The following is a 10672-nucleotide window of genomic DNA, read 5'->3' as shown; positions in this document are numbered from 1 at the left end:
GGAAGCGTACCGAGCATCGGACTCAATAACTTGACGTCACTCCTGGAGCTTGACCTCAGTGACAATCACGTCTCACAAGTGCCTGGCCAAGCCTTCAGTGGCATCACAAAGCTATCACGCCTAATCCTTGATAAGAACAACATCAGTTACGTAGACCCTGGGGCGTTCGCAGGTCTCTCAGAGTTGGCTCAGCTCTCCCTAGCAGATAACCGCCTTCTCCACGTTCCCTCCATAGCCCTCAGTGGTTTTGCTGACCTGCGCTGCCTGGACATGAGTGGTAACTTGTTTGAGACTCTCCCACAGGATTGCTTCGCGGGGCTGTCTTCTCTGTCATCTCTAACAGTGTCTCGATGCCCAAGATTAAGCTCCGTAAGCAGCGAGGCTTTCTTAAGCACTGGTGAACTTGAAACTTTAGCTCTAAGCCACAACCCCCTCCTGGCTTCTCTGTCCCCAGCAGCATTCGCCTCATTGCTCAACCTCCGACACGTGGACCTTACAGCTTGTGGGTTGCTCTACCTCACACCTACGCAGGTATTTCTCTTGATTTTATTTTGATCTTCTATGAATTTTGTGTGTACTGCCTAGTTTTTATGTTTATTCCTATTAAGCACAGCTTTCTTCATTTTTTGCAGGCTCTGTTTCAGTTACTTTTATCATTTTGATATCAAGCTTTGTCAGAGTTCAGGTCTCTAACCAAAAAAGAATCCAGCATTATTTCTCCGCTAACACCTTATGTAGAAGGTTCAGTCTGTTAGTGAAATTAATGGCGATATCCACGCCCTTCAATTATTTAGTTTACCCCAGGTCTTAGAAATGACTCAATATTGGTATTGTATTCCTCTGGCTCAGTCAGTAAATCCATAATTTTCCCTTCATCACATGTTCAGGGTATATTTCATATGTGCACTCTATAAATTGTTATGCATTTTGAAGGGATGGTATAACCCCCAAAAACTCAGACGCCCCATAGCTAACATAAGGTTATCCTAGGAAGCTCTGGTTACGATTGCAAATAATTCATTGACTTGTACTCAACCTGTTTGGGATGTTTATTTGATAAGTTTATGACGTGTTTATGACATTTTTAATGCAGTGTGGACTTGCCCTGAAAATAAGTCACTGTAGATCTTCAAATACTGCTTGAAGAAGGTAGAACCCCAAAAATTCAAGGAGGCCATGGCTAACATTGGATAATTATAGGAGGCGCTGATTAGGACTGCCAATAAGTTGTTGACCTGTATTAATCTTGTTTTTGATATGTACGCAATATGTTGTAGATGTGTGTTAATGAGATCTTTTAATGTAGAGTGAACATACCCTTGAAATAAGTTATTTTAGAACCTCTAATACTGTTTTAAGATGGTAGAAACCCCAAAATTCAGAGGTAATTGATGTTCCAGATACCGGTAAATCAGCTGGAGAGTCTACGCGTCTCGGGGAACCCTCTGCACTGCAATTGCTCCATGTTGTGGCTGGCTCGCCTCACCTCAGAAGCCAACTCCTCGTCCATCACCATCGACCAGCCGACATGCGCTAGTCCACCTACACTTTATGGTAAATTTTTAGTTTCTGCATATAATAGAACGGGCATCTGTTTAGAAAGTTAATTGCATTCTATACCCATATTCAGCCAGTTTTGATGTTAAATGATGAAATGAATGCATACTTTTGTTATATACGAGAAATAACAAAAAGGAAATAGGGTCAAAAGTATGTTATATATGAAACTTGCTTTAGCTTTTGCAAATCAGTTGGCAGGGAGAGAATTCCAGAAGCTATCAAGTCGAAAGTCATTAATAAACCGTTTGTATTTTATGTAAAAGATGTTAAAGAATTGTACATAGACTTTATTATTATTTTTATATTAGTGAGTATATGAAATTAATGATAGATTACAAGCGTCTGATTATTTTATCATCTTGATAGTGTTGCTTCTGGAGTATAATTATGCAGACGCGAATTGTATTATTATTAATATTGTTATTACCCAATTCATTTCACATCCGGACTATATTCCCCCCACCTCTTCCTCTCTCTCCCCTGCAGGTGTGTCCTTACGTGAGCTAGGCGAGGGGGGCGTGGGCTGTGATGGCGCCCTCAGCCTCTGGACGATCCTGATCTGCCTCGGGGTGACAGCCGTCGGCTTCCTGGCCATCGCCGCCTTCCTCCTGTGGCGCTGGAGGAGGAACAGGAGGAGGAGGAAGAAGAGGGAGACGAAGAAGCGCAACGGAGGGCAAGACAAGACGCTCGGAATGTGGAGCGACGTCTGGAGACCCGAGAACCACCTGACGACGACTCACTTGCCCCACCCGCCGCCTCCACCACCGCCTCCCAACGGGGACGCCGGAGGGCATTACCTTCGCACCCCTCCGAGGATGCCCCCGGACCATCCCCTACACCACCTGACGCATCACCACCACCAGGGCTGCCTGCAGCAGTGTCCCTACGCGGCCCTCCATCCGGTGTACCACCCGCTCCTGCTCCACCCGGACCACAACAACTCGACGAGCACCTCCCTCGAGACGCCGCCCGCCGCACTCTACAGCAACTACGCCCAGACCCACTCCAACACCCACAGCCCCAAGCTCAACTGCAGGGGCGGCGGCGGCACGGCGACGCCCATCTCCGTCAACGATACAACACCCAATTGGTACGAGACGATACGGGGCGGGGATGAGGGTGTGGGCGGCGGCGTGGGCGTGCTCGAGAACGGCAGGGAGGGCAGCAGGTCGGTGACGCCCCTGGACATTTACAACAACAGCCCCAGGAAGGTTCCCGTCACGTACGTGTGAGTGAGGAGAAGCCGGGCTGACTGGTGAAAGTGGTTTCGTTATGCAGTTCTAAAAAAAAAAAAACAATGTGGACTTCCCTGTGAAGATATTGCAATATACACACGGACTGTTCATAATAAAAAATGGACGAATTTGAAAAAAAAAATATAAAAAAAAAAAAAAACATTTTATAAGACAGTTATATTAATAATATTTTTTTTTTGTGCACAAGATGTTTTCGATTTTGGACGGCCCTTTACCCTAGCCCCCCACCCCTACAAGGCCCTATCAAAGGCTTCGTTAAGGCCACCCCAGTACACCTGCCAATAAAAAAAAAACTACTGCGATACTTAAGTTGGAGTTTTTACCCCAGTACACCTGCCAAAAGAAAAAAAAATCACTTCTGCGATATTGGAGTTGGAGTTTTAGCTTTTATCCAGAATCGACTTAACATATCAACCTTGACAACTTATGAAAGTGAGTGGACAGGTTTTTCTTTTTTTTTTTTAATGCTACGGTGTGCCACTGTCTACAGCTTTGACCTGACGGGTGGCACCACTTTAGAAAAATTCACTCGATTACTTGAACTGCGCTTCAGCTTATTTCGGTCAATATGTTGATGGTTTACACAATCTATTGTTTCCATACATCGCCAACTCACACTAGACTTATAAACAAAGTCACGGACACACAAGTATTCACACACACAAAAGTAAACTTATTTATTAATCTGAATCCGTTTTTGATAGACTTCACCAACTCACACAAAAACATGCATAAACAAAGCAAACTTATTTACTAAACAATATTTGGATCCCTTATTGGTAGATACCAACCCACACAAAGCAATAAACAACGTGATAGTCACGCAAGTATACACATATTAAAAATAAACTTATTTATAACCAATATCTAAATCCCTTTTTGATAGGTCACCAACTCACACAAAACTTATAAACAAAGTGACGGATACACAAGTATTCACATATACAAAAAAGTAAACTTATCAACTAACATCTAAATCCATTTTTAATAGGTCACCAGCTCACACAAAACATATATAAACAAAGTTACACAAAATATTTCACGTACACAAACAAGTAAACTTTGTTTATCAACAAATCTCTGAATCCCTTTTTGATAGATATCACCAACGTACACAATACTTACAAACAAAGTGAGATCCACACAAAGTAAACTTGTTTACTAACAAATCTCTGGCTTCTCCCAGTAACAAATCTGTGGGCTTGGATTATAATGATTTAATTAATTAATCATTCTCTTGGGTCATTCACTTTCCATACCCATTCCATAATCAGCTAACACTACTTTAACTCAGTTTTTTCTTTTATTTTTTTCTCTTGTTTATTATATATATTTGTGCTTTTGTTTTGTCTCAAAGCATGGCTTCCATATCACTCCCGTAGTCCCAGAACGAAAGAAACAAAGAAAAAAAAAGTTTCACATGCAGGGGATGATGGGAGCATGGTAGTTTTTTTTGTGATTTTTTTTTTATTTAATTTTTTTTTCTCGAATGGTAATCATGTTTTCTCGTTAATGGGACAAGTTAAGTTACACGGCAGACAGTTTCTCTCTCTCTCTCTCTCTCTCTCTCTCTCTCTCTCTCTCTCTCTCTTACTATATTCAAAGTTGTATTTATATTTTTTATTCAAAGTTGAATTTCTCTCTCATTTTAGTACATTTTTCAAAGTTTTTTTTTTTTTTAAGTTTTTTTACAGTCATTATTCAAAGCTGAATCTCTCTCTCTCTCTCTCTCTCTCTCTCTCTCTCTCTCTCTCTCTCTCTCTCTCTCGTCGTATTAATAAAAGTCGTATTTAGCCTGAGAATTTTACTATACTTGTCCGACAAAACAAAAGACATTTGTATGCAGTACCGTTGAAGCTCGTATGGTTTGTCAAGAATAAAGATTTTTTCACTACTTCCCGTCGTTTCATTGTATACCTCCTCACGCATAGTGATCCGTGGCTGTCTTCTTTTCTCTATCGTTTCACTGTACCCTTTCATTGATGGTGAGTCATGGCTGGCGTTTATTCATGAGATTTAAGCCGAAAAGCTAACTAGCATTGGGGCGCTCTCGGCCTGGCCGTGGCTCGAGACGGTGGAGAGACGCGAGTTGCAGTGGTGTAGACGGCAAGATATTTATCTAGAAAATAGATGTATAACAGGGATATAAAGGTGGAACTTCGTTTAAAAAAACACGGTAGCACTAAGGAGTAATAAAAACAGAGGTTGGACAGCAAGACTGAAGGAAGGAATCAGGATTTGAAAGGTAAATTAATAGGCAGAAGCTAGAGGCCGAACGAAGATCAGGAGCGCTGCAAACACCATCCATTTTTGTGTTTCGTACAAAATTGCAAAGTACTGTACTTTTAACTTTATGTTTTTGCATATTTTATTATTATTATTATTATTATTATAAAGGCCATGATTCATTCGAGGGCAGTAGGTTTGTGGTTATTTTGAAACATTTAAACCATTGGAGCTTTTTTCTGTAATTTCCGGATATCTGAACAATGGCAGCTTATGGAACACGCCCCATGTTTCCATAACCATACCATCTGCCAAGTCTATTACAAACCTACGAATACTTCGTGATTGCCGTTACAGACGTACGAACGAACACAAGCTGAACATTGATTGAACAGGTTGATTGGTAGAGATATAAAGTATTTTAACTAAAGAGAAAGCGAACCTTAAGAAATAACAGTGCTTACAATTCAACAAAAGCAATACGATTAGACATGGCGTCATAGCCGTACAAATCGGCAACATTTGAGCTCCCTTTAATGTACAATAATGTCGTTGCAGTCGATTATTATGGATGAAACAATTATCTAGCGACATAATAGTCAGATTTCATTCATATTAAGTATAATTTACAACGCATTGCGTCCTGAAAAGCAATTGAAAGTTATGATATCAATCAACGTCACGGCAACTCGATAGGTAGTTCGTGTTTCCTCCGCCAGGGGTCTTTTATAGACCTTCAGTTCAAACTTCAGTGTTCAAGATATCATTGTGTCGTGGTAACCTGTTCGTGATTTTTATTTTCTTCATTGGATTAATGGCGCCTCTCTAGTTCCCACGGTAGGTAAAGAATTAGAAATACTCAAAAGGTTTTAATAACGATGTATGGGAGGGATATGGTGTTACATTCATTATTATTCATTGTGTCATTTGACGAAGTATAAGCAGTGGTTCATATTAACTTACATTCACGGGAGCAATGGGCCTAACTTAAGTATTATTAGGCCTATGTAACTACATTCGGTCAACCTGTTTCCGACTGGGCTAAAGTTTAGGCCTATACTTTTAAGGACAAAGGAGTAGGTTAATTTCTGTCATTATATATATATATATATATATATATATATATATATATATATATATATTATAAATTGTTCCGGTAGGATACATAGGCTAATACAATTTAACAATCAACCATAGTTAAGGCTTTACTAAGACCAGGGTTCAGTCATCTCTCTCTCTCTCTCTCTCTCTCTCTCTCTCTCTCTCTCTCTCGTCTTCATCCTCTCTCTCTCTCTCTCTCTCTCTCTCTCTCTCTCTCTCTCTCTGTTAATGCTTAGACGTAATTTCTCGTAATGAAGAGGGCAATATATATTCCTGGTGTGTTTTAGTATCTCATGTGAAAATGAAAAGCGAGCATAGAATGCTTATGACGATTAGGTACTACTGTGCTTTAATACACTGTTATCAGTAGGATTTTAATGGCTACGGTATAGTTCCAGTATAGTGCTACTAAGCGCCTCAGTGGCGTGGTTGGTTTGGTGCTTCTCATCACGGTGTTCGTGGGTTCGATTCCCGGCCATTCCATTGAGGAGTGAGAGATGTGTATTTCTGGTGATAGAAGTTCACTCTCGACGTGGTTCGGAAGTCACGTAAAGCCGTTGGTCCCGTTGCTGAATAACCACTGGTTCCATGCAGCGTAAAAATACCAGAATCTTGTGTAATCCCATTGGTTATAAATGTCGAAGAAAGATATAGAGAGTGATGCCATGATACGATCATTTTAGTATCGTGAAATATACATAACTTTGAGACTATAAATCGCCTAAAAGACGAAGAATTTATTATTCATAATGTATACACATAATTCAAATTCTTAATACTTTTCTTATTAGACCTAGTTTCGTAGATTTATCGCATTTTTATGGTTAGTGGGGGTACATTTTACTGAAATACGGCGGTCCAATTAGATGTAATAATATTTATAATAGAATCATGCAAACTAGGAACTGAGGGTTCTGTTTTTAAGTCCCATTTAGTGTTACAAGAAGCCTATTGAACTGAAAATGGTAGATTTGTATATAGATTTTATTAATTCAATTGACTTTCATTGAAAATAGATGTCTGATTCATTCTTACTCAGGACATTTTCTTGTAATGCTAGAATGGAAAGGATCCAGTTAGTCCTATACGCGTAAATAATATCTTGATAAGTATTAGTAGAAACTTAAGGTGCTCTGATTGACACCACTAACCCCCAACTAAAGAGACTTTCGTAGGGCTTTAGCGCCGTCAGTGCACCTCACGGAGGGCAATGTTGGCATTACTTAAGGTTCTTTGAAGTATCCCCTCATCACCTAGCTCCAACACCCTTCCATCCCATTTACTGTACCTCCTTTCATATTCTCTTTCTTCCCAATTGTTTCATAGTGCAAGGGCGAGATTTTCCTCATGTTACGCCTTTCAAACCTATTTACTTTCAGTGTCCCTTTCAGCTCTGAGTGACCTCGTAGGTCCCAGCGCTTGGCCTTAGCCCTACATTTTATATTCCATTCCACAAGAACTTATTTTGAGTCACGTCTCTCTAGATATGTGAAGTATACTATTGAGGAAGATTTTTTTAATGTTTTTTTTTTTTTCTGACTAAAACAGCATCATCTGTATATTCGAAGTCCGTTAAGTATCTATCGTTACTCCAGTATAAACTTTCTCCTTATCTAACCACTTTTTACATTGTAAAATCTATGAAAAGAACAACTTCATACGAAATTCAAATTACTTTCCTTGAGGCAAATCGTAACGTATAAGAAAATCTTGTACAGTTATATTATGTAATCCTTTGACAATTTTGTAAGAAAGGCCTACCTTACCTTACCTCAAGAAGTCTTCATTTCACAATCATTCTAGTTTTAATTTTAATGAGGCAACCCTGGATCCATTTAAGATTGATAATTATATGAATATCAGATTCCTTTCTAGAGTAGAATGTGACCTTTTTTATATATTCTGGTGCTCGATATACTCTTGTATCACAATTTATCTTTTGGATATTTCGTGGTTATTATCGTCAAGTTACTTAGTAGAGTTTTGGAAAGGCATTTAGTTGTTTCTGTTTCATGATGACTATTATTATTATTATTATTATTATTATTATTATTATTATTATTATTATTATTATTATTCAGAAGATGAACCCAATTCATATTGAACCAGCCCACCATTTGAACCATTGACTAAATTCAAACCTCCAAAGAATATGTTGCTTATTAAGAGGTAAGCGAAGGTCAAGGGGATAACCTACTTTAACTACCTATAATCGTGGATGAACCCCTCCCCCCCACCCCCTTTGCATAAAGCTTCCACGACTTTACAGTCATTTCATACACATGTCCAAAAGCAAGCACCTCAGCGGCGTGGTCGGTATGGTGTTAGCGTCCCACCTCGATTATCGGGCAACCATTGAGGAGTGAGAGATATGTCTTTCTGGTGATAGAAGTTCACTCTCGACGTGGTTCGGAAGTCACGTAAAGCCGTTGGTCCCGTTGCTGAATAACCACTGGTTCCATGCATCGTAAAAACACCATAAACACAAAAAATTTTCAGAAGGCTCATCAGCAGCTCGTCAAAATCACCTGCTCTCACTGGAGTAGTCACATGAGAGCTTCTTGTATAACCATTCACTCCCGCCATCCAACACTTTTATTTTGGTGTATCATGCCCCTTCCAACACTTGTGAAATCTGAAGTGTACATTTTGCACCAGTCTGTTTTATTTTTCATTCATTACTACCTCCACCTTTTTTGCTGTTCAGGTACATAATACTTTTTCCATCTGAAAACTGGTTTCTCAGTCACCAGTACAAGTTAACATAGAGAGGTTGAAGTGAACTTTGTGGGCTATTTTCTAAAAATACTTGTTAGAATAGTATTTTATATATTGACTTACATGTTTAGTCGCGTGAATTTGCAGTAATTAGTGGGTTGCTACTAGGGAGTGATATTTCACCTTTACTGTTTCCACCCTCATAAATTTTACAAAGAAAAATGTGGTCGGAGAGGAAATGAAGGTTTAGGTTGGATTAACTATGGAAACTTTAACAGATTTACACATGCAGATTATGCAGTTTTATTCAGAAAAAAGCCACCGGTTGTATAAAGTTTGCTTGATGGAATCTGTCACAGGGAGATGGGATTCAAAAGTTTAGAAAAAGTGATGAAATTATGTAGATGGAGGACTGATTATTTACACCGAAGCTTTCAAATATTTAGGGGCAATGATTACTAGATCACTTGAGTTGGAATATGGAAAAAGGGTGCTACTTTGGCTATAGTAGATTCACATCAACCGTGCATCTGATGTCTAGGCCAATCCCTTACGACGTGTCCCTCAGGAGAGGTGGAACATACATCCTGCCTACGTGAACTCTCTCGAGAGACTGAGAGTTTCCAACCCTGTCATTGGCTTATCAACAGCCAAACAAGAGCGTCGTAAGGGATGGGCCTACTCATCGAATGCACGGCTGATGTGAATCTACTATAGCTATCTACGCTTCACCTGTTCGAGGTGCTAGTACTAAGCACCGTATGGTAAATGTAAAGTAGAAGGCGGCACGAAGATATCTTTTATTAAAATTATTTGTCGACCACACACTTTAGGATTGGGTGTATATAATACTTTGATTCCAGAGGGCTAGTACTAATCATGGCTTTCCCAGGGAGCTTCCGCCATGTATAGTACTATCATATAGGAGTAGGTGACGCTTAGATAACAAGCCAAAATCACCAAACTGAGACTATAGTACCATCAGTATTGCTATGCTATGCGGATATGAACCATAGTAAGACAGAAATTATATCTAGAATATGAATATCTTTTAGGAAAATCTCAAGGCTCTCTTTTTTAACATACAAAATATGGCGTTCATAGAAGCTATATTATAGCACACTTGTACATAGTATATCCAACCATCATTATTTTCGCTCGTTCATTATTACGAGAAGATTTGTTCAATGCTTGATAATTAAACTGGACGAGGCTTTTTAATAACCATCGTATGAGGCAGAGATATTAAAGTGATTCGAATAATGTCCAATGAAACTGGCTTACTTTGTTGCGTTTCCTTCCCAAACTTTTGTGGTTCCTACTAGGTGCATTGGTTGACGATGGGCAAAGTCTAGCTTAACACACTTCAGTAGTATACCATAAAAACTGGTTTTCTATGATGAGAGGCGCTAAAGAAATGTATGTACTGGGAGACTATAGTATTTTATTAAGGCTATTATACCATTTGTTAATATCCATAATTTTATCCGTGGATCAATTATATGTAGATCATACTTTTGAATAATATCGAACATTTTATATATTATAATTTTAAAACAATGAAGCCTATGATTTTTTAGCACATACTTACGCATTAAAGTATAAAATATCGCATTCCTGATTTTGAATATATTCATCACAAAAATTTTAAATGAATGACATCATACCATCAGTGTTATGATGGGTTTATTTCAGTCCAAGTAAAATATGTTACAATTTGACAGGTATCACGTCTCCATATGAATTGGAATTAATTTCTAAGTTTATTTATATATGGAACGAGAATAAGGTGCTGCCCTTTCATGAAATGT

General features: G+C 39.0%; 1 protein-coding gene and 1 long non-coding RNA gene across 4 annotated transcripts in view; both read left to right on the top strand.

Annotated features, from left to right (window-relative positions):
• The window catches only part of LOC135209239 (insulin-like growth factor-binding protein complex acid labile subunit), a 440028-nt gene extending 435317 nt beyond the window's left edge, over window positions 1–4711 (top strand). For both annotated transcript variants that reach the window (XM_064241931.1, XM_064241930.1), the window contains 3 exons: window positions 1–531; window positions 1401–1554; window positions 2047–4711. The exon at window positions 1–531 is cut by the window's left edge and continues 1511 nt beyond it. In XM_064241931.1, coding sequence (XP_064098001.1) covers window positions 1–531; window positions 1401–1554; window positions 2047–2792 — 1431 coding nt within the window. In that variant the 3' untranslated portion in view covers window positions 2793–4711. The remainder of the gene's footprint in view (window positions 532–1400; window positions 1555–2046) is intronic.
• Window positions 4712–5803: 1092 nt separating this feature from the next.
• LOC135209237 (uncharacterized) overlaps window positions 5804–10672 on the top strand; it is a 108674-nt gene continuing 103805 nt past the window's right edge. Inside the window, exon 1 of one of the 2 annotated variants that reach the window (XR_010313330.1) lies at window positions 5804–5879. This is a non-coding gene — a long non-coding RNA (uncharacterized LOC135209237). The remainder of the gene's footprint in view (window positions 5880–10672) is intronic. The other variant, XR_010313331.1, reaches the window with a different exon arrangement.

Source organism: Macrobrachium nipponense, chromosome 37 (genome assembly GCF_015104395.2).
Source record: "Macrobrachium nipponense isolate FS-2020 chromosome 37, ASM1510439v2, whole genome shotgun sequence".
NCBI lineage: Eukaryota > Metazoa > Arthropoda > Malacostraca > Decapoda > Palaemonidae > Macrobrachium > Macrobrachium nipponense.
This window is presented reverse-complemented; position numbering and strand designations above follow the sequence as displayed.